General features: G+C 36.1%; 1 protein-coding gene across 1 annotated transcript in view; it reads left to right on the forward strand.

Moving 5' to 3' along the window:
* The window catches only part of chrna8 (cholinergic receptor, nicotinic, alpha 8), a 70225-nt gene that overhangs the window by 42724 nt on the left and 2015 nt on the right, over window positions 1-25486 (forward strand). The window contains exons 4-9 of the mRNA XM_058775973.1: window positions 7273-7382; window positions 17416-17495; window positions 19559-19726; window positions 22523-22717; window positions 22841-22927; window positions 23051-23160. Coding sequence (XP_058631956.1) covers window positions 7273-7382; window positions 17416-17495; window positions 19559-19726; window positions 22523-22717; window positions 22841-22927; window positions 23051-23160 — 750 coding nt within the window. The remainder of the gene's footprint in view (window positions 1-7272; window positions 7383-17415; window positions 17496-19558; window positions 19727-22522; window positions 22718-22840; window positions 22928-23050; window positions 23161-25486) is intronic.

The following is a 25486-nucleotide window of genomic DNA, read 5'->3' on the forward strand; positions in this document are numbered from 1 at the left end:
GAAATATGCAGAGCTGGGGGCTCGAGGACTGTAATTGGGAACCGCGCTGGGCTACATCATGTGTCATTCACCGGTGAGAAAACTTTATAGTACAGTTATTAAAAGTACTACAATACCAGGAAGGGAGATTGCGTTGTTGATGTTTGTCTGCCATTCTCGCTCTGTCTGCACAGTGTGCGTGATTGCACTGATGACGTATCCTGTCTGCGCGAACAGGGTGCGCAGAGATATGCAAATACATATGATGACAGGCAGGTAGGAAAGTCAAATAAAAACGCTCAGACCGAGCGTTTTGATTGGACGAACATTGGTCCTACGCCTTCCACAGGATATATAAATACAGATAAATACATGTAGACCACTTAACTTAATTTTTACTATCGGAATGTGAAGAGACTTTCAACCAGCATAACAAAAAATGTTTCTGAAGACAATCACCTATTGCACCTTTAATACAAAGTAGTCCATGTCCTTCCCCTTATACTGTTACGACATCATTTTTGAAAGTCTAATAGCAATTTTGCTTGCTTTAAACATGACCCCATGTTCCTGTCCTGCTCAATTATGCCGTTCAGTGGCACGTCTTCCTCAAATGCTCATTGTTCAGACATCACCCTGGAAAGCAAAAAACAACAGCAGAATTATTTGAAATTTAAATAGATTGTTCCATGGCTTGCAGGTGATGATAACAAAGATTTCAGTCCTCAGAGCAACAAGATAATGACATTTCAATGGCTTCTAGGTTTAATGTCACACCCCTTGGTCACATCAGGCAGATTTACAACTAAAATAACAGCTTGAAGTGGAGCAGGACTGTGTCTGGGAGCTTGACTTATAATGGCTTTCTGACTTCATAACTTTTGGAACGGTCTGTACAAGGCTGCCATTCTCTGGTGCACCTCCTTTGGACTGCATTTTTTGTGTAGAACATGTGACCTTCAAACTTCAAACTTCGTTGACTTCAAACGGGTGTAGCTCAGTTATTTTTTGTCCGATTCCAACAATTAATATATTTTCTTTTAATGTAGAATATGAAAATAAAAATAACTATTTTTTGAGAATTTGCTCATTGTGACTCATTTTGCTAGCAAAGGTCACATATTTTGTTTCACTTTTAACAATAAAACTGAGTCTTAAACAAAATTAAAAAAGAGAATGTATAAAATATTTCTATTATATTTCACGGCAGGATTTAAATGAACATCATAAAAAAGCATATGAATGAGGTTGCTGAACTGTTTTCAGCGCCCAAGAGTGCTTTAAGATGAGCAATGTTATCAGACTTTGAATATATTTTTTCCAGTTCTGCATTCAGAACTCATATGGATATTATTTACTTGAGTAAAAGCTTCCATGCTGAGAAACATTACAAACCAAAGTAATTGCTAAAATTCGCAAGACCACTAAAGGTGCAAAACATAAGCACATATATTTGGTAAACATAATCAGCCTAAAAGCAGGCGAGTGTGAAATTTCATGAAAGACATGTTCGTAAATGTGTACTCAAATGGCACCAATTGGCTCACGCAAACTGTGGGTTTTAGTTGTTAAAAGGTGTTTCTATCTGTCTGAAACATTGCTCAGCTCTAATTCACCTTTATTGACCTCATCAGCCATAATGCATGAGTTTAGCCAACTGAGCACTTAACCATGAAATTAAGCTGGATAAGAAATTTTCCACAAAGGGACCGCTCTGATTTTGAACCCAACATTCAGACCAGTTGCTTTCCAAAGTGCCAAGCAGGCTTAGAGACAGACCTTGCACAGATGATCACCCACAAACTGACTTTTGATTTGTTGACGTTGCAATGTATGGCCCACAGATGGATGTCACATGTTAAATGTAGCATGAGACACACAGGTTTATGATTGAGATAAAGGCTGAGAAAGAGATGAGAGGGAATAGTGATGGTTGTAACTGCTGTGGTGTGTTTTGGTCCTATAATGTCAGCACAAATAAGCTACATCTGTCTTCTACTAAGCTCAGTTGCTTTAATATATATTGATTTTGAATAGGAGTTCCATTGTTGCAGTCTCCTCCAATAGGCCTTACTGAATTAACTGCAGCTTTTTATCCTTTCTGCCTGTCATTCCTAATGTCTAAAAAATAAATTTTGATAACATTTTATTTTGATGGTCCCTTTTGAACATTCTGTTGACACTAATGTTGCATCTGCATGTCAACTAACTCTCATCAGAGTATTAGTAGACTGTCTGCTAATATCTGCTGTCTCTCAACAGACATTCTGCTGACTATAAGTAACTGCAAGTATGTGTCAACTTATTCTAACCTTAACCCTACCATTCTACTAATACTCTACTAACACTCTTAGTAGAGTTAGTAGATATGTAGGTGCAACGTTACGTATAGTCAATAGAATGTGTTAAAGGGACCATCAAAATAAAGTGAAACCTAAATTTTAATTGGGGTTGTCAAAAAGTATTGTTTTTCAAAAAGTACTAAATTTATTTTCATTCATTTAAGCTGTAACCTGCCATTATTATCTCCACAATCTATTTCTACATGATTTAACATAATATAATTTTTTTTTAATGGTGGCATGATCTTAAATAAAGTTAATCAAAATGCTCTTGAAAGGCTTTTTCATGAGTTCACTTAAAAAAATAAATAGCACAAATTACATTTATTTTATTAAATAATATATACATATATTATATTTGATATATTTTATTTGTATTATATTTGCATATTTAATATAAAGTTTAAAATGAAAATATCAGCAAAAATCATTCAAATATATAAATACAAATTTGGTCCAAAAATTATTTTCTCACCTTATCTTTTATTGGTTCTATAATCTGTTGCTTAAAAAACATGAAACTGTATGTGACAAAGTGGATCTGTTGTTTTCTTCCTATGCTTTTATTAGACATGGAGTAGAAACAATATGTTCTTCTGTAAGTATGTGTTTCAGTACATATATGAAATATGTGCAGCGCACATTCCTTGATCCTTTCATGATGTCAGTGCCGAGCAAGCTATTGTGTCCGGAGAGAGAGACAGTGCCTCAGGGAATACGCTCACTAAAGCACACTGGGACATCTGAGCCACAGAGACACACAGAGCGAGAGAGATGTGTGGAACAGAAACTCCTCTTTCCTCCTGACTGATCTGATGTGATCTGTGAGGATGAAACAAACATGATTTTCTCCCTGTTGTTTTAACTCAATTAAGTGTGCATCAGTTAACACACACACACACGTAATCAGAAATAGTTGAAAGGTTGTATTATAATGACAGCAATCTGTAATATATGAGATAAAGAGGGGCAAACGTAATAAAGAATATATGTGCTTAACCCTACAACCCGAATTCTGGAAATATTAGGACGTTTTTTAAATTTGAATAAAATGAAAAGTAAAAGAATTTCAAATCAAATGAGCCATTATTTTATTCACAATAGAACATAGATAACATAAATGCTTAAAATGAGAAAAGTTTACAATTTTATACACCAAATGAGCTCATTTCAAATTTGATGCCTGCTACAGGTCTCAAAATAGTTGGGACGGGGGCATGTTTACCATGGCGTAGCATCTCCTCTTCTTTTCAAAACAGTTTGAAGACATCTGGGCTTTGAGGTTATGAGTTTCTGGAGTTTTGGTGTTGGAATTTGGTTCCATTTTTGCCTGATATAGGTTTCCTGCTGCTGAAGAGTTTGTGGTCGTCTTTGACGTATTTTTCGTTTAATGATGCACCAAATGTTCTCTATAGGTGAAAGATCTGGACTGCAGGCAGGCCAATTCAGCACCCAGACTCTTCTACTACGAAGCCATGCTGTTGTAATAGCTGCAGTATGTGGTTTTGCATTGTCCTGCTGAAATACATGTCATCTGGAGGGGAGCATATGTTGCTCTAAAACCTTTATATACTTTTCAGCATTCATAGTGCCTTCTAAAACATGCAGGCTGCCCATACCGTATGAACTTATGCACCCTCGAACCATCAGAGATGCTGGCTTTTGAACTGAACACTGATAACACTCAGGAAAGTCTCCCTCCTCTTTAGCCCGGAGGACACGGCTTCCATGATTTCCAACAAGAATGTCAAATTTGGACTCATCTGACCATAGAACACTTTTCCACTTTGAAACAGTCCATTTTAAATGAGCCTTGGCCCACAGGACACGGCAACGCTTCTGGACCATGCTCACATATGGCTTCCTTTTTGCATGATAGAGCTTTAGTTGGCATCTGCAGATAGCACAGCGGATTGTATTTACTGACAGTGGTTTCTGGAAGTATTCCTGGGTCCATTTAGTAATGTCAATGACAGAATCATGCAGATGAGTGATGCAGTATCGTCTGAGGGCCCGAAGACCACGGGCATCCAACAAAGGTCTTCGGCCTTGTCCCTTACGCACAGAGATTTCTCCAGTTTCTCTGAATCTTTTGATAATGTTATGCACTGTAGATGATGAGATTTGCAAAGAACAAATATCATCATCTCATTGTGTTTTTGCGCACTCTTTCACAGATTGGAGAGCCTCTGCCCATCTTTACTTCTGAGAGACTCTGCCTCTCTAAGACATCCCTTTTATGTTACAGACCTGATGTCAATTAACTTAATTAGTTGCTAGATGTTCTCCCAGCTGAATCTTTTCCAAATTTCTTGCTTTTTCAGCCCTTTATTGCTCCCGTGTCAACTTTTTTGAGACCTGTAGCAGGCATCAAATTTGAAATGAGCTCATTTAGTAGATAAAAGTGTAAAATTTCTCAGTTTAAACATTTGTTATGTTCTCTATGTTCTATTGTGAATAAAATATTGGCATGTGATTTGAAAGTCATTTAGTTTTCATTTTATTCAAATTTAAAAAACGTCCCAACATTTCCGGAATTCGGGTTGTACATCATTTTTTTTTTTGTGGAAAGTCATGCCAGTTTTTTGAACATGCTCGGGAACTTCTACCAAAATTTCCAAGAGTTACGGGGATATTTCATCCAAATATTTTAAAAATCATTTACTCACCCTCATGTCATTCCAAATTAATAAGACTTTCATCAATCTTCAGAACACAAATTAAAATATTTAATACTCTTTTAAATGTGCATGCTTGCAAGAACACACCTTGTTTATTCTTGCCCTAAGCAAAGATGGTTGTGCTTCCATTGTGCATAATTGATGTGCTCTATGCATGTGTGTTGATCAGTGTTTACAGTGGAGGCCAAAATTATTAGAACCCTAGAATTTTCACCAGCTAAAAATGGTTTTAAGTCAGTTATTTCTATCTTTGCTGTAGTGTCAGTAGGAAATATCAGTTTACATTTTCAAACATTCATTTTGCCATTGTAATAATCCAGCGAGATTTCTGTTTGCACAAGGAGCCTGACAACAGCCAGTGCTCTACACAGAGATCTGATCTCATCGTCATCCAGAAACAGAACAAACTAAGACAGACTAAATCCAGAACAACTGTGGCAACATCTCCAAGATGCTTCAAGAAACCTACCTGCAAAGCTACAGTACTGTTAAAAGTTTTAGGCACTTGTGTAAAAATGCTGTAAAATGAGGATGAACTGATTCTTTATCAATTAACTTCAATTAACTAAATGAAATCAACATTTGGTGTGAGCATGCTTTGCGTTTAAAGCAGCTTTTGCCATAGGTGCACTTGTGCATAGTTTTTCGGGTCGTTTTGTAGGTAGGTTTCTTGAAGCATCTTGGAGACGTTGCCACAGTTCTTCTGGATTTAGTCTGTCTCCGTTTGTTCTGTGTCTTCATGTCATTCCAGACAGACTGGATGATGATGAGATCAGATCTGTGTGGAGCACTGGCTGTTGTCAGGCTCCTTGTGCAAACAAAAATCTCACTGGACTACTACAATTAATGACAAAATGAATATTTGGAAATGTAAATGATATTTCCTACTGACACGCTACAGCAAAGATAGAAATAACTTATTTAAAACCATTTTTTTAGCTGGTGAAAACACTAGTGTTCTAATAATTTTGGCCACCACTGTGTATGAATAAATAAAAGCCCATATTAAAATCTGTTTATCACATAAAGCATTCATGTCTCTTCAGAAGACTTGGATTAAACTGCTAGTTTTATCCGGATTACATTTTACAGTGTATTTGTGTACTTTTTAAAGCATGAAAATTTTCAGTGGATGGACAAAAATTATGAAAGAATATTAACATTAAAATATTATTAATAATAATATTATTATAAAAATATTGATATTAAAATTAGCTTTTGCATTCATGTTTCGAAAATGTTTGTTGGGTTTGCATGAACATTAGGGTTAGGAAATGATGACAGAATTTTCATTTTGAACGCTTTATTAATAAATCAGAATGATCAATCCAGTGTTTGTGTCAAAGTATATTTAAATGTGAACATTTTTAAATTATGCATCCACACACAATGTTTTAACATTTCAATAAATAAGGAATGGGGCTTGAGGAAGCTTTGTGGCCAAGCTTAAACTCTGAATGAACTATTTGTACGTTTTCCCTAATGAGAAACTATCAACAACAAACAACCCACAATTGTCACCATAGAACTGCAGCACTGCAATGCTACTGTGTAGGAATAAATGGGCTCAGTATCAAACAATGGAAATATTTGTTCTAATTATCAATGCAGCAAGTCTGATTTCAGAATGCAATGTCTTGTTTGCCTCAGTTGACGGTATCTCTAAATTAATTTAATAGAATACTAGTGTGCTTTCTGTTGCTTATAAGAAAGACTGTGACTTTGTGTGCTGCTTAATAAAGCTTTAAAAAAGAATATATTATGCTAAATCCACAGTGGCACCGCATATTATTCTGCCCTCTAATACAGCGGGGAGGCAACTTTAGGCTAGAGAAAATATAGCCAAGGGTGTCTACACCTCAAAGGATCAGGTGGAGTTCATGCACAAAGAAGTGAGATGTTCAACACACATTACTCATACTAAAAAACTTGACTTTCAGTGACTTTATTGAACTTTAATTATTTGCATTTATGTGATTTTTAGGGACTGTTTTAGCACATTGCGTTATATTCAGTTTTGTGTATTGCATATATGCATATGCCTTTGCTCTGTGTTGTATGTGTATTTATGTTCTCTTCTTATTTCCCATTGGTAAATTTACATGTGTGTGCCCTGGGCAGACCACAGCTGTATGATTGTGTTATTGTGTTTTCTGGCTCTGTGCGCGTGTGTGTGTGTGTGTGTGTGTGTGTGTGTGTCCAATATGTTTGTGTCATAGCAGTCAAGCATTTTAATGGTGTTGAATCTGTTGTGTGTTTTGTGTATTCAGGCATGGACGGATGTCTATCTGAGCTGGAACCCTGATAACCATCCTGGTGTTCAGACCCTGCGTTTCCCATCCAATCAGATCTGGACACCAGATATTCTGCTGTATAACAGGTAACGGACACATTGTCACATTTATATACTGTAATTTTGTTTGCTTGGAGCCCAACCAAGCATTAAACTTGCCTAATGATCGGTTTTATTTCAATAAAGCAATAAACCACAGGAGGCTGTTCATACAATACAACACATACAACACACTCCAGTGGCTTATTGCTTTTCTAAGACAGCAGCAACAGCAATTTGCTATATAGATAAAAATATAAATTTTTATATGGAGTAATATCAATTTACAATGTGTGCTTACTATAGGGTTGGGATGCGAGAGTGCTAATAAACAATCCTTTGGTTGTCAAGAAACAAAGCAAATTGATACATGAATATACACTCTCAGGAATAAAGGTACACAAGCTGTCACTGGGGCGGTACCTTTTCAAAAGGTACACTTTTGTACCTATTAGGTTCAAATATGTACATTAATACTTAAAGTGTAATTATTACACTTTAAGTATTAATATGTACCTTTAAGGTACCAAAATGGACCCTTTAGGTACAAACATGTACCTTTTGAAAAGGTACCGCCCCAGTGACAGCGTTTGTACCTTTATTTCTGAGAGTGTATGATTTAACTGATGTGGTCATGGTCTGTATAAAAAAAAGTGGGGTTACACTTTATTTTAAAGTGTCCTTGTCACAGTGTAAATGTACAATTAAGCACTGAGTAATATTAACAATGTGTACCTATAGGGTAAGTTGCTTGTAATTATTATAATTTACTGTTATTATAGTAAGTACATCTAATGTGTAATGAGGACACTGTAAGATCAGGTGTTACCAAAAGTTGGCATTTGGGGGCAAAGGTTTGGATCTGGAGTATTCATTAGATCGGTTTATGCACAAACATTAGAACAGGTGATGTATTATGTAGTTTATGTTCTGTTTATGTACTGTAGATTAAATTTAAACTGTTTTGGGTATTCAGTTGTACTTTGGACGGTCTACGCTAACTACAGATATCTATACAGATGTCATCAAGACACATGAAGTGACTTAGAGTAAATTTATATTTCCTCTGTGTTGAATGATGGCCGACAGGGACAGAGACTGTTTAATAATACAGGAGCTCTGATCTCACTCCAACAGGAGAAAGCCCTTAAAACATAGCAGAAAACAGAGCTTTATCGAGCTTACATAGACACATTTTCATGTGTCTCATATCTTTGTGGATATGGTGCTATGATTTTTTTATGATTTTTTGGTGAACTATGCCTTTAAGCAGGGTTAAAGTTTGGGTGGGCTTTGAAAACACAAGCCAACACTCAGTAGATTTGAGTCACCATCTGTTCTATCTGAATGGACGTCTTAACTGATTTGTGATGCCGTTTTATTACATCTTGCTTCAATCTAGTTGCTCTTACCACAGAATTGAAAGCTCAGGAAATAAAGACAAGCAGTGAATATCAGTTTACACATCACAAGGCATTAGGCCACACCAGAGGCTATTTTATTTATTTTTTTAAATATTTTCCTTCATAACTCACAAACTACTACAAATCCACCTGCCAACAACAGTAGAACCATTAAAACATTTACATTGAGAGAGACTCATAATATTGAATTATGGATTTAATTACAAGAAGTTATAATAAAACTTTTAAGAAGCAACTTAGAGATAAAATAGTAAAGGCATTAAAAAATATTGGGCATTAAAAAAAATTTTCTTTTATATCTAGAATTTTTGTATTTTCTCAGACAGAGAGAGAATAAATATGTGTTAAATGAGTGTTAGCAGTTCCTTTAATCAGATTTATTCTGTTCAGTAGTATGATAAATGATAGTCAAAATTTGTGTGAAGGACCATTCTGAAACATTTAGATAACCTTTTCTTCATTAATTTTTAGTGCTACTTTCAACAGATTTAACCACTTGAATAGTCAGTGTCTGGTCTAGTATGTCAACAGGTTTAATCTCCAGAAGGGTTGCTCTACCATTGTCATCATTGTGCCCTTTCATTGTGCAATTAATTATGTGCAATACCCAACACACTATTTATACTTATTTAACATATCCTACCTCTTGTTTTTTTATATAATAGTTTTTACTCACTTACCTTTATTTTATTTGTCTGTCACCAAGATACATCTCTTGTGCATAAACATACATCTGATTCTGAGTATTCAACCTTAACAATGTAAAGTAAACCAACTATTCTGATCCTCTTCATTTAGCAACATTGCATTTATCACATCTCATCTTTAATCCAATGCATGTGGATTCTTTCTAATATATTCCACGCCCTTTTCTACTTGATCAGCAGATGTCCAGATCATTTTATAGAGGTGATTAGAACAAAGTGTACAGTAAACACACATCTTAAGTTGAATACCACTAGTAAAAGAAAAGAGAAAGGAGAAGAATACAGACAGATAAGTTAGTGAGGCGAGAAGAGAATTACACACATCATTAAGCTGCTTTACCCATAGATCATCAACTCCTGATGATGGCAATGTCACTCTTCTGAGAAGAAATGAACGATGAAAGAAAAGAGTTCAAGAGAGAGAACGTGAGTGAAATAATACAGAAAAACAATTTCAGGTCTGTCTGTCTCAAAGAAATGGTATGCAGTGGCAGTCTGGTGTCTTTAAAGTGGCCCTATTATGGGTAATGAAAGGTTCATATTTTGGTTTTGGGATCCCCAACAACAGGTTGACGACAGGTAGAAAAACAAAACAAAAAAAAAACAAAACACTTTCATTGTCTTATAATATGCATTTATTTTTAACTTACTTGCTCTACAACTCCCAAACGATTCGCTCAATGATTCATTTTTCCAAACTCCTCCTTTGTGTGATGCTAATCTGCGGTGATTGGTCTGATTTTAATTTCATCTGTAATGCCTGATAAAGCAGTGTTTGTGGGATCAGTGCTGCTTTATGTACAGCGTTACCGGGGAAACCGCTCCCGCTATTTTTACCGCTCCAAAAGCGGCACCTAGTGGCAAAGAATGAATTTGCATTTTTATTCAGACCAACGCGAATTCACGAAAAGACCAACAAGTGGGCGGGCAATGTGTTAATGTTTCATGTTGACGTCAACATGAAATGGCTTGGGATTTGTTTTAAAAACGACTTGTTTCAATGATTCAGAGTCGACTCTTTCTTTTGAGAGACAATAACTTTATATACGGTGCACTTTCAGATTTAAAACTCTGCAGGATGTTTTCATTCACTTAGAGCTGTGTTACACACTGCATGAAAGGTCATTTTCAAAAATCCATAATAGGGGCACTTTAAGAGATTCATTTCAAGAGAGGAAATATCAGGGGTGGGTGCAATCCATTTTAAGTGTCTTTTCCTGTCCTGATGCACACATACATGCAGTAATCAGTGATAAAATCAAGGTGTTGTCATATTTGCTTCTTGTTTTATATTTTAGAACAAATTAAATCTGAATTATTTGCAAGAGCTGGTCAAGAGCTAGTGTTTGCTGACATACATGTTATAGTCTGATATCATACGGAATAGACGATGACTCTGAAATGTGTGCAGATATATACACTACATACTGTAGATATTATGTTACAGTTTTTCTACAATCACTTTGGCTCGGTTATCGAATTACAGTTTTTTTTTTCTCTCAAAAAAAAAAAGTTCAGATGTCTGATTTTAAATTGCATGTGTTTTGGCACATGTGTGCAAATTGTCTACAATTTGCACAATATCTAAATTCACATGGCTTGTTGATTAAAACTGATGAGTTGATTCTCACTGAAAATTATCAAATTCATCACAACTTCTAAACATTCTTTAATCATGTAAGCCATTTTATGCAAAATGATCCATTCAGTTATCAAAATCTGTCAGAGATGCTTGTATATTCCATATTCCATAAATATCTGACATGGAATGGTTGTAATGTCCACTATGCAGATGGCTTTACAGAATTTTTGGAAACTTTCCAGGATTTTTTTTGGAAACTTTAGAAAACTTTGGTACATTTTTGAAAACTTTTGGAAAGTTTTCAGTAAATTCGTTGGACATTTTCTGCCTCTTTGCAAACCTACTTGCCATCATAATGAAATAGGAATCACAATCAATCAACAACGTTTGGAAGCATAGGCTATATATGGAGTTTGCCCAGCACTACCATTTTTGAACAAGGAGGAATGTCACAATTCTAAACAGCAGCAGCTACAGTAGTACTATATAAATACATTTAAATTTATACAATACATTTATCCCTAGAAATGTGTTACATGTAAACTGAAATTTCCAGCAAACAGTTGACAATTGCACTTGTGCATAGCAGCGTGCTGTATTTGTAGTGTAAATCCCAACATAATCACTCTCTCACTTCACACTTAATGCCCCCTTATCAGTAATATAAAACATGCTGTGAGTTGGCCGTGTTTGTGTGTGCTGAGAGTGGACAGATGTAGTGTTATGTATTATTTAGACAGAGCTGCTCAGAGGTCAGATTCACTTTCCCTACCACCACCCTCTTTTTATATAACGGACTGCACTGATTACAAGACTTCCATCCCCCCGTTTCTTTCTTTTTTGTTCTTTCAAACAGTCTTTTGTGTGTATTCTGCAGAAATGCATGATTACAAATATTTGCCTCAAATTCCAGTGATAAAGATGATCAGTGGTATTTCCCTTCAGTTCCTCCTGTTTCTCTATTGATAACCATTCTAAACTATCTGTGTATTCTGACAATCAATCAATCAATATTCCAAGCATCATTTAAATTGCTAATGTGTAATTCTGTTATAGCAGATCTTTAAACCAGGGTGTCATTTTGTTTTGATGGGATTTTGATTGTTTTGATCACAGACTCTATGTTCTTGGTGTTGTCTTAATAAGAGTAGTAATCCAGGTTTACTATATGATCTGGATTGAGTACAATAATTAAAATGAGCTTTTTCATTTTGTAGCAGAACTACAACTACATATTGCGTGCCAGCTTTTGTGTGCAACACTCATTTATAGAGCAGATTGCAGCTGGGTGATTTTATTAGACAAAAATAACTGGGCTTGAAAGACAATGTAATAAAACATTTGGTGAGTTACTAAAAATATTTCACTAGTTTGCATCCTTAAAAGTGGTAAACAACAACAACAACAAAAATTTGATAAGGATAAACAAATCTGGCTGGAAGAATATGCCAGATGTTTTGAAAGAAACTGCAACTTGTGCATGTGCAATGTGTTTGACAGGGTTCAAACCATTCAGAATTTTGCAGATTTCCTATCGGTTGATGGTACAACATTAATAAGACAAATAATGAACATCTTGTGTGTTACCACTGGACTAACAAATTGAATGGAGAAGCATGACGTGTAGAAAGAAGGAAATGTGTCGAAGGTTTAGAATAGATCTTCCAACTTAGTACATGTATTAGTTATTATTCACTTAGTAAAGTGATGACCAGCATGTTCTTTTATTCATTACTGTATTGGTCTAATTTGGTCCCATGTGCTCTGCAAACAGTTTATTTCCACCATATATCACCCTAACAATAACTTCATATTTTCGACAATCATTTGGTTTTAATTTAACACGTTTGTCATGGACAATTAGAATTGCAACAAAATGTGCCTGTATGATAGAGAGAAATGGGAGCTGTGTTTTGTGTCAGTGACTGACAACAGTAATTGCCTTCTCTATGGCCAGGCTTCATAAATCTGCATTATGCAAATGTCTTTTGTCGTAGCTTGACAGGTGTCACCTCTTCCTGAAGCTGCATTACAACAACTTACTTGCTGTTTGAGGAAAAGATGTAAAGAACTTTTAATCCATCCATACATCATCCAAATTCTGCCAGATCATGCACACCTTAAAATATCGCTCATGGCCACTCAGCCAATTACAATGATCCTCTTGGCAGAAAACAGTAGCTAAAGCATCATGCTATGTTAAGATGAATATATTAAGAGATGAACATCCAGAAATGCTGACTGTGCTGCCTGACTCTGAGGATGAGTTGAAAGTAGATAAACCTCTAAAGACAAGATGAGATGCATTTAGCTAAAATATTTAATGTGGATGGATGTGGTGTGGTGCCAGTGGTGTACGGGACACCCCCGCAGCCCCCGCGGTGCGTGGGACATTCTAGACAGGACATTCTAAAAGGCATTCACAAATCATACAGAATGTGTTTTTGATTTTAAAATTTGGAATTTGGGGGGACCTTTAAACTTGTTTCTGTAACGCTCATGTTCAAGACACTACAAAAGACGAGAAACATGAGCGCAAAGGTAGTGCAGTGGAGTGGAAGAGCACGTGAAAAACTCTTAACGTGATTTTAAAACAACAAGGCAAGGCAAGGCAAGTTTATTTATATAGCACATTTCATACACAGTGGTAAATCAAAGTGCTTTACATAAAAGGAAGCGAAAAAGTCATTAAAAAAAAGTCACAACAATAAAAACAAGGAATTAAAAAATAATAATAATAAAAAGAAGATATAAAAATTTATTTAAAAAGAATTTTAAAACAGTTAAGAATAGAAAATGATTATACATAGTGCAATCAGTTCGGACGTAGCACAGTGCTCGTTTGACAAATACACAGCTAAACAGATGAGTTTTGAGTCTGGATTTAAATGTGGCTAATGTTTTAGCACATCTGATCTCTTCTGGAAGCTGGTTCCAACTGCGGGCGGCATAATAGCTAAAAGCGGACTCCCCTTGTTTTGTGTCAACCCTTGGTATTTCTAACTGACTCGATCCTAATGATCTGAGTGGTCTGTTAGGTTTATATTCAGTGAGCATATCTGCAATGTATTTAGGTCCTAGGCCATTGAGTGATTTGTAAATGAGTAAAAGTACTTTAAAATCAATCCTAAATGTAACTGGAAGCCAGTGTAAGGACCTGAGGACTGGTGTGATATGCTCAGATTTTCTGGTTCTAGTCAGAATCCTGGCAGCAGCGTTCTGGATGAGCTGCAGCTGTCTAATGGTCTTCTTCGGAAGGCCGGTGAGGAGACCATTACAATAATCCACCCTGCTGGTGATATACACTGTACTTCAACGACAATGACACCATAATTGAAGTAGATATTTTTACACTTAACATGGCTTATGCATTAAGACAGCGATATTAAAGGATCAAGAGCTCAGAATATGAACGCAATGCACAAAGTTTTAAGTTAAGCATTTATCTCCCACTGTAAAAGGTCATTGCACACTGAGTCTGAAATTTTCGCACGTTAAAAAATAAATAGGACCTCATGTTGTGTCAATCATGTTTACACACTGCTTCCGAAACTTTCATCCATCATAAAAAAATTCGGATCAGGTTCGATTTTCTGCATTTTCGCATCCGTAGCATGCATTTGGATAGTAAAGGATGAGGAATACGAAAAAAACAGAAAAACGCACACGAAAATTTTGGACTCGGCATGCAATGACCTTAATTGTCATGTTAAACAGATATTTTGACCTGTTCTTACCCTTAAATTTAGTTTTGCCTCCACGTTCATAGACTAAATACTTTCCTGCAGGGATTTCAGTCTGACTAAAAAACGTCATTCAATAATAACCTAAAACGCATCAATGCAATGATAATTCACCGCATAAACCAGTTATCTAAATGGGGGAGACAGACTCAGTAGTATGTTGCAGCAGGTGCACAATAAATTTTCTTACATGACATCACTGCTGGTGGGAGGGGCCCCATCATAATCTTTTGTGGGGGCCTCTAAGATATGTGTGGTATGCCACTGTGCATTAAACTGGAGACATTTGTGCCAGTTAAGCAATATAATGTAAATGTGTCAGACAGAAGCTAAAAAAGAACGTATGATCATCCATTGATTCAATTTGTTTTAGAATAGATTGGATTACTGTAGAATAGAGTAGATTAGTAACTGGTATGAATCAGATTATTTTGTATGTGTCTGCGGATTGTTTTAGTGTGAAGATTCATGGAGAATGCTTCAGTGCACAATGGAGTTGTCAGCTTAATGTTATCTCTGAGAGCCAAGAGGATATTGTCAAAGAGATGCTTCTTTTCTTCAGCTACACAATCAACCACCTGTTGTCCACATTAACACTAAAACTGAATGTATGACGTCAGCTACTAACTAAAGAACATTCATTCTTTAATACTGCTCTGTGATATTTTATATCAATGATTGAGAGTGATTTCATTGACACTAGTGCCATGGAATTGCTGAAATGAAGATTCCAGTTTTATTATACAAATTTTAGGTTCCTTTTTTTGTTTACTTAAATACTGTAAGATGAACTATTTAGACATACTATTACACTTCATTTATACAAGTATTACTTGTCAAAAAATATCAACTATTGCTAATAATGGGTTAATTTTACATAGTTTTGACCTGACTGCATGACTGATTAGCAATTGAGTTACTCTTTTAGAGGCATGTAATGGATATTTTATGTTGAGCATCACTGTGAGCATGACAGGTGATTTGTATGGCAAACTGGTAATTTGCAGGCTGGTTCTTGTGCTAATTGCTGTCAAAATAATTATTCCGTCATTATGTGAGATATTGTTTTTTTTTTTTTACCATGGCTGTTAGTCAGGCAGGCTCCTTTCAGTTTGGCAGGTTGTAATCTGCCAAACCACCATTTAAAAAAAGGGACAGCTTTCTGAGAATGGAAAGGATTAGGGACATTATTATCTTGGCTATGCAGCTGAAAGGTCATCTTTGATGTCCAACAGCAAAGAGCAGTGACAGTTAAAATTTCACAGTATGGAACTTTGATTGGGATTTTGTCCTCTATGACTTTACAAAAAGGTTTTTAAGAAAAGTTTTAAGATTGAAAGGAATGTCATAGGAGAATATCACAAATAGGGCAGTACTTTTGGGGAAATTGCAGTGATTGCAATCTTTGCAGTTTGTTTTAAGTTACATGATGGTATTTGAATTTTTAGCTCAAAGCCCAGTAATAAAACAGTGTGAAGAATAAGTAAAAAAAAAAAAATCATTACTTTTTATTGATTGAAAATAAAATACAATATTATAATATTTTAAACTTATTTTGGTTACATGGCAGCATTTCTATAAGTTTCATTTAAGTTAAAATACTAAAACTAAAATAGATATAAATTAAAGCTAAATGAAAATAAATAAAGAACAAATGCATAAAAATGACTAAAGCTTAAACTAAAATTAAAATTAAAAATGAAAATCTATAAATAAAATTAAAAAATATTAATAAATACTATCATGTCTAAATGCTGGATTTTCTCATTTCAACCAGACCTATGCTGCATATGCTGACTTTGTAAATATGATGCCACATAGTGCTTACAATTTCATAATGTGTAGCATGCATATTGCATGACATGCATATTTCAGCATTTTTGCTTTAGCATCCATAGTACCTGAAGTCAGAGCACAATTATACACACAAAAACACACTGGAGTGTACTGGACATACAGTATATACATGATGCATATTTGTGTGTTCCCATTTTACACTTCCACTCACATACACACATGTACAACCCTACACAAACTCTGTCCAAATACTAATTAAATGACTAATGTGACAAATAAAAGGTCACAACGTGTATAATTACTCTGACATATTTAAAACCATATTGTTTAACTCCTACATACTAATAAGTCCTAAATGTCACTGAGGAAATGTCACTATGACATTATTTTACAAAGGTATTATCAAACGCCTCTGTCCCTGCTAAGATTTTACTTAATAATTTTACTTTAATTTCATTTCTTAATCATATTGCTGATGGTGCTTTGGTATGTATGATTAATTATGAATAGGTTTTTGAATAATACAACTGCTGGACTGCCTCCTTGTTACCACAATGTCAATTGCATTGGACATTTTAATCAACAGAACATTATTCTTGTGGGAGGTAGGAGAAACACAAAAGGACAAGGATACAAATTATTCTGCAGAGAGCTACTGGGATAGAAGCTATTTTAAGTTGCATCATGACCGATTACATAGTATGAAGACAATAACTAGTATTTGATTGTCCAATGTGTGTTAGTTGATGCAAATTACAGGGCAGCAAACATTTGAGGAAACATTGCAGAAATATTCTAAGTGAACTTTGTTCTGTTCTTTCTCTGCAGTGCTGATGAGAGGTTTGATGCCACCTTCCATACAAACGTCCTGGTTAATGCATCAGGTTCCTGTCAGTACATACCACCAGGTACAAATTATTCTTACCACTTAATGATAATGACCATATTTAAAACACTAATCATTTAATAACAATTTTAAATATATTTCTTTAGCAGTGTTTCATTCTGTAGGCTACATGACCGATGTTGATGTAGAGCGATATCAGACATCTACGAGTGTGATATTGCATTTATACAACAGTTGAAAGGCAAAAATGTGTAAATGAATAAGAAACTACAACAGTGTCTTAAAAAACATTTTGTATGCAGAATTACTTCCTTCTGCAACGTATTCAAATCTCAAGTTGACAGTTAACATTATTATTCAATAGATAAACAACTAAATTCTCACCTAAAAAACTACATTCTGTCACACAACAGCAGGAGCAGGGTTTAGAAGTCCACCATGACACTTGCTGTGAGAAATACCAAAGCCACTGGAAGGCTCTGGAAATACCACAAGCGGAGTGATACAAATGATGAATCAGAAAGAATCAGGCTACGTTTACACTAGTACGTTTTCATTTTAAAATGCATAAGTTTTGCTACGGTTATGCCTGTCGTTTACACTACTCCAGTGTTTTCAAGACTTTTGAAAACGCTGCAGACCCCATTTTAGTAAAAAAATTCTGGGGTTGCATTTCAGTGTAAACGGACCAAAACGGAGACTTTTACAATATGCTACTTGAAAACGATGGCATATTGTAAACAATAACATCATGTTCATTGTTGAACGCATATTAAAACGCCATTTTAAAATGAAAACACACTAGTGTAAACGTAGCCTCAGCCAATCAGATTCGAGGACCAGAATGAACTGTTGTATAACATGTACACATGTCACATGTAGCATTTAAATTCAAATGTTGCATTTTAAATGCACATTTAAAATGTACATATTTTTCTATATTAAAACAAAATATAATATAATTTTTATTATCAGCCAACTTGAAAAGAAATGATCATATTGGCAAATTTTAATACCGGAATTTTAACCCGTATTTTGCCAGGTAAGTGTCGCACCGCGCACTCAGACCCCTCTCTGGGACACACTGCCTTCTGGGTCAGGTCCCTGTGTTCCACTTCGCTGTTCCCCTAGTCTCGCTTGTTCGGTCTCTGGGGGCCTGGCTAGAGCTCCCCAGACCGTCTTGCTGGCTCACAAGAACTATCAGACTCGGCTATGCGATTCAGTTTGCCCGGCACCCTCCCAAGTTCAGGGGCACTCGGTTCACCTCTGTGCTGAACACCTCTGTGCTCCTGTCTTGCGTGCAGAGATTGCGATCCTGCTGGCGAAGGATGCGATACAGCCGGTCCCTCCAGCCGAGATAAGGTCAGGGTTTTACAGCCCTTACTTCATCGTATCCAAGAAAGGTGGTGGGTTATGACCAATCTTGGACCTGCGTGTTCTGAACCGGGCCTTTCACAAGCTCCCGTTCAGGATGTTGACGCAGAAACGCATCTTTCAATGCATCCCCAGTGAGCCTTCTCGCACAAACACTGTGCAAGCTCAGGGAGGACGAGGAGCAGGTCCTCCTAGTGGCGCCATACTGGCCCAATTGGACTTGGTTCCCAGAACTGATGTGAATTCCTCTGAGGAGGGATCTCCTTTCTCAGAGAGGGGGCACCCTCTGGCACCCACGTCCAGACATGTGGAATCTCCACATATGGTCCCTGGACGGGACGCGGAGGTTCTAGGTGGGCTACCTCCAGCGGTAGTGAACACCATCACTTCAGCTAGATCCCCGTCTACAAGACCTGAAAACTAAATTAAAGATTTTGCATAGTATAAATAGAATCATTAACAGAATATAATATAATCAATAAAAAGAATAGAATAAATAGAATTGCTATTTGCACTTATTGCTATTTGCACTGTAAAATAGCTTATCACTAAGAAAATACTGGTATTTTCACCTGGTGTCAATAGAATCCATTCTTATTCACACTTAGTGTAAATAGTGGCCCTGTCTTTAGAGTATAGTGTAATAGTTAAGATAATTTTCATTCATACAATTGCAGTTGAAAGTGTTTTTCTCTACTATTATTAATTTTGTTGATACAGGTATGTATGTGTTTGTGTGTAATCATGCAGGTATTCTGAAGAGTACATGTTACATAGATGTGCGCTGGTTCCCATTCGATATACAGAAATGTGACCTCAAATTTGGCTCCTGGACTCATAACGGCTGGCTGCTGGACCTACAGATGCAAGCAGTGGACATCTCTTCATACATTCCCAATGGAGAATGGGATTTAGTGGGTGAGAGTCCCTGGCATTACTATTGAGATACTGTAAAGTTCTTTCTTTGGGTAGATTTCAGAGATGTCTGGCCTTTTGAGTTGTTTTGGCAACTAGCTGCAATAAAATATGATGTTTATACAGTCTTTATATATTTTATATTATTTTTTAGCTAATATATATATATATATATATATATATATGTGTGTGTGTGTGTGTGTGTGTGTGTGTGTATATATATATATATTTGTTTCAATTTTGAATGAATTTGGTGTTTTAAAAGAGGGAGCATTTTGTGAGAAACCAAATCCATTTTTATGAAAGCATTGAGTACAAACACCTGTGACTCACACATTCCTTCTTTAATGGTATATAGATCTGTTTGCCTTTCACACATTTGGGGTTTCAAGTGTCAGTAATGCATTATTGTGTGCTCAGTATAGGTCATGTGTGTTTGAATGGTTTTCTTTGCCTGGAGGGACACTTTTGATGAATGGAAGACTGTTAAAGTGTTGTTGGTTTATCTGAATGCTGAGGTGATAATTTCGTCCTCCCTGCTGGACTGTAGGGAACACAAACTTAACACACGGTACAAAAGGTCTTTGAAAGAAATTTCTTTATGTTCATACTCAGGTGGACAATAAAAAGAAAGTGTCTTGACTCATTTTCTCAGGAGAGCATTCCTTCTGTCATTTTCATGGATTAAGACAGCACATACAGAATTTTAACATCCTGTCGATCACAACAAAGTAATTTCTTTTCTGTGTGATTTTACATTGTAACAGGATTAAATATCGTGCAACACTATAGGATGTTTTGCACTAATATTAGAAATGAATGTTTGTGTGGCGCAGATTTTCTAATCTCATAATCTGATTGTGTTTGGTTTTTTAATCTCTCTATTTCTGTCTCAGTCTCTCATTTTTTCGCTTTCAATGCCAATGTGACCCAGGGTCTGTTCGACAGATGGGGTCCTGATGGTAGTTGGCAGTGCTTTGGCACTGATTTTGGCTGGCGCCAATAGCCAGTTGCGTGCCAAGGTTGTGCAGTGACATGGGCAGTCTGTGAACGGGCATCTTTAACACTGCAGGGAGACACACATTGCACACACACAGCCACAACCTACTGGTCATCCCGTTACAGAGTAGTGCAAACATATATGATATGCAACAAGAATCGTTGTATGTGCTATTAGGTGTTTTTTTCATTCATCTCACAAATTTGCATAACTATGATTGCAAATCCCTCCCCCTTCAAATACACACACAAACCACATCACTCAGGTAGCCCTTTAGTAATCAGTTAAATGACTCAAACCAGAAATTTGCTTTGATGTGATTGTCTCTGAGTGTCATGACAATTCTGACCAGCGTGAAATCCTGATGAAAGCTTTTCCTCCGCCTGCCTAGTTTGATTAATTACAATTTTGATTTAATTTTTAATCAATTGGAGAGGAGGGCTGTCTGACCCTGACAGATCAAGACTGCCTCGTTTGCAACATGTCATGTCGTTGTTTCCCTTTACTCTTGCAACTGGTAGAAATGATGTTTATTTCATGCATTTTGAAGTATGGATTGCATTTTAAGATACTATATTATAGAAAACATTGCTGTGTTTCATATCATTAAAACTTGGGTTTGACTATGAGGCACAGAATTATTGAACTGCATATTGAATTTCTCTAGGCGTGTTCAATACATTTCATACATAGTCGTTTTACCTTTTTTGGCTGTCTCCAGCCTGCTTTTAGGAAGTAGACAGGGGCCTCAATTTATGTTAAGGGAGATGAGGAGTGTGAGAGTAGAGTGTGCAGCTTCACCATATACTGTAGTTTTGAAATGTCTGCACATTCCATTCTCATGCAGGCCTTTACACACAGGCAGAGATATGATTATATTAGGAGAATAACTTGATACATAAATGGTTATATTCACATTGATTATACTTAATTTATATTTTGATAAATAAAACTCTTCGTCATTATGAAGCACAGAGTTATTGAATTGCATAATTGCATTTTAAGATACTATACAGTATATTATAGAAAACATTGCCCATGTTTCATATCATTAAAACTTGGGTTGTGCTTGTTTGACTATGAAGCACAGAATTATTGAATTGCATGCACACTTTGGAGAGCACTACAGGATTAAGTGGAGTGCATTGCAAAAATTAGGAAATTGGAAAGCAAATATTAGTCTTGTGCACACACAGATCAAGGACAAGAAATAGAGAATAAATAATGGCTGAATCTTATGTTTGCTTTAGATTTAAAGTTTTGGAGGTTATGCACTTTAAAGGTCACGAAGATCCTGTCTATGATTTGGTCCTGTCACAAATACGCTCGTCTTGGCTGACAGCCTTTATTTTCAGAAAAGCCTTCATCTCAGTTCTGTTGTGGAAGGGTCACTTTGAAGTGCTGCCTTAGCTTTTACCTCTTTTAATAAAGACAGCATATATAAAAAATATACAAAAGGATATATATATATATATATATATATACATACACGGAATACATTTTCGATGAAATAGAAGTCATTATGACTTAGTATCTTGTGAATTGACAGATTTTTTTCATAATAATGACAAAACTTTCTCATGTTTTCTCATAATGACTTAGTTTCTCATTATGAGATTTTTAGTCATTAATATAAAGTAATCAAGACCCCTGAGGTGGGACAGAACATACAGTATGTAAGACAATATCTAATCATTTTAGCAACAAAAAGTAAGGCGACACCAGAGTGTACTGTATTAGTGGAAAATATCTGCTGTTGTACGACATAAACCTGAATGTGTTCCTTTGTGTTTTGTCAGGGGTCCCTGGGAAGCGTAATGAGTTGTATTATGAGTGCTGTAAGGAGCCGTACCCTGACGTGACATTTACAGTAACGATGCGCAGGCGAACATTGTACTATGGTCTGAACCTGCTCATTCCCTGTGTGCTCATCTCTGGCCTGGCTCTGCTCGTCTTCCTGCTGCCAGCAGATTCTGGAGAGAAGATATCACTGGGTGAGATGACATGCTTAACCATAAAGCTTTGTTTTTTTATCACAATGCTTTATGCAAAGTTTATGCATGTTGAAGGAATGACATTTTGTTTTATACTTACTTTTCCACTTTGCCATCTGTCAGGTATCACTGTCCTCTTGTCATTAACGGTCTTCATGCTGCTAGTGGCTGAGATCATGCCGGCCACCTCTGACTCAGTTCCTCTCATAGGTAAGTGCAAATTGCTGAATTTTGATATCATACTGAATCTCACACAGAACTTTTTGGCCGTTGATGATGTTTTAGTCTGCACAGCTTGCAGATTTAAAAGCTCGTTTCTTCTTTTCTCCTTAGCTCAGTACTTTGCCAGCACCATGATGATTGTGGGTTTGTCCGTTGTTGTCACCGTCCTTGTTCTGCAGTTTCATCACCATGATCCACAAGGGGGAAAGATGCCAAGATGGGTAAGTGAAAACTTTTTAAAGCAGATTGTTTAATTTTAAGGTGAAAAAAGAGGAGGACTATGACCCCAGAACAGGCTTGTTGACTAAAACTAAGAACCATAAACTATTTTCATTATTTGAAATAAAATAAATATTAACTGAAATAAAAGATGAAAAACAAAAAAAAACTATTTCAGCCAGTTGCCAAGGCAACATTTCTCATTTTTGTATTAAAATACCTAAAACTGAAAACACAAACTCACACAGAAGAATGTGCCTCATTGCCAGGAGATGCACAACTGAAAACAATATTGTTCTAAAATCAGTTCAAAACATCAAATGTGTTTGAGATACTGACTGGATGGAATCAGAGTCTCAAGATAAAAAGTTCCATCACACACTGTGCGATTTTCTGTGAAATCGGTCAACTCCAACTGCCCAAAATCTGCGGCATCTTTCAGCAATTAGCGTCAACTCCTCCAGACTGCAAACTGGGGAAAAAAATCTGTACAAAAATAGCATAGTGTAGGCTATTCCAGACTTCGGGCTTCCTTATCCATACATCTACACTCTTAAAAATAAATATTCCAAAAGGGAATCACAGTGATGCCATTAAAGAAAAATTTTGGGTTAAAAGAAACATTTTTTTTTTCTAGTGTGAGGAATCTTAAGAAACTTTTTTTCCACTATAAATAACCTTCTGTGCAATGGGAAGTTTAAATGGATGTTAAAGATGCTACATGGAACCAAAGGTGTCAATAAAGAACCTTTATTTTCAAGTGTAAGTTCATTAAAATCACTTCACATCGTTTGCAGACTGTTACTGAAAGGCAAGGCAAGTTTATTTATATAGCACATTTCATACACAGTGGTAATTCAAAGTGCTTTACATAAAAGGAAGTGAAAAAGTCATTTAAAAATAAAATAAAAGTCACAACAATAAAAACAAGGAATTAAAAAATAATAATAAAAACAAGATATAAAAATTGATTTAAAAAGAATTTAAAACAGTTAAGAATAGAAAATGATTATACATAGTGCAATCAGTTCGGACGTAGCACAGTGCTCGTTTGACAAATACACAGCTAAACAGATGAGTTTTGAGTCTGGATTTAAATGTGGCTAATGTTTTAGCACATCTGATCTCTTCTGGAAGCTGGTTCCAACTGCGGGCGGCATAATAGCTAAAAGCGGACTCCCCTTGTTTTGTGTAAACCCTTGGTATTTCTAACTGACTCGATCCTAATGATCTGAGTGGTCTGTTAGGTTTATATTCAGTGAGCATATCTGCAATGTATTTAGGTCCTAGGCCATTGAGTGATTTGTAAATGAGTAAAAGTACTTTAAAATCAATCCTAAATGTAACTGGAAGCCAGTGTAAGGACCTGAGGACTGGTGTGATATGCTCAGATTTTCTGGTTCTAGTCAGAATCCTGGCAGCAGCGTTCTGGATGAGCTGCAGCTGTCTAATGGTCTTCTCCGGAAGGCCGGTGAGGAGACCATTACAATAATCCACCCTGCTGGTGATAAAGGCATGAACAAGGGTCCCACTTTATATTAGTTGGCCTTAACTACTATGTACTTACATTTAAATTAATCATTTGGTACAATGCACTTATTGTGTACATACATGTGTTTACATTGTACTTATATTCTTAAAAATACCTATATGTAATTACATCTGTAATTAATTTATGTAATTACATTTAGAATTACACTGTTGACCCATCCCTTACACCTTAACCCACCCTTAAACCTACCCAAACCACCAAATCTATCCCTAACCTTACCCATATCCCACCTCAATAGCAGGAAATGTGTTTTGCAATACAATATGAACACAATAAGTACATTGTACTTATTTTTTGATGTAAGTACATTAAGGCCACCTATAAAGTGTGACTTGATTTTTAGTTGTTTGACCCCTAGAGTCAAGGTATGCATTCACCTTGAGAACTTCTTTGTTTCCAAATGCAATGATTTCAGTTTTCTCCTTGTTTAACTGAAGAAAGTTATGGCACATCCAACAGTTTATTTCATCAATGCATTGGCAGAGGGAGTCAATGGGGCTATAGTCATTTGGAGATAAGGCTAGGTAAATCCTTGTGGGACTCCGCATGTCATGGACGTCCACTTAGACTTATGCTCTCCTATACTCACATAATAACCTCTCCCTTCTAAGTATGACCTGAAACATTTGAATACCATCCCAGAAAGCCCGACCTAGTTTTCTAGTCTCTCTAGAAGTATGTTATGATCAACAGTGTCAAACACAGTACTAAGATCTAGTAGTACCAGCACTGATATTTTGCCAGAATCAGAATTGAAACGAATATCATTTATTATC

Source organism: Onychostoma macrolepis, chromosome 01, assembly GCF_012432095.1.
Source record: "Onychostoma macrolepis isolate SWU-2019 chromosome 01, ASM1243209v1, whole genome shotgun sequence".
Lineage (NCBI taxonomy): Eukaryota > Metazoa > Chordata > Actinopteri > Cypriniformes > Cyprinidae > Onychostoma > Onychostoma macrolepis.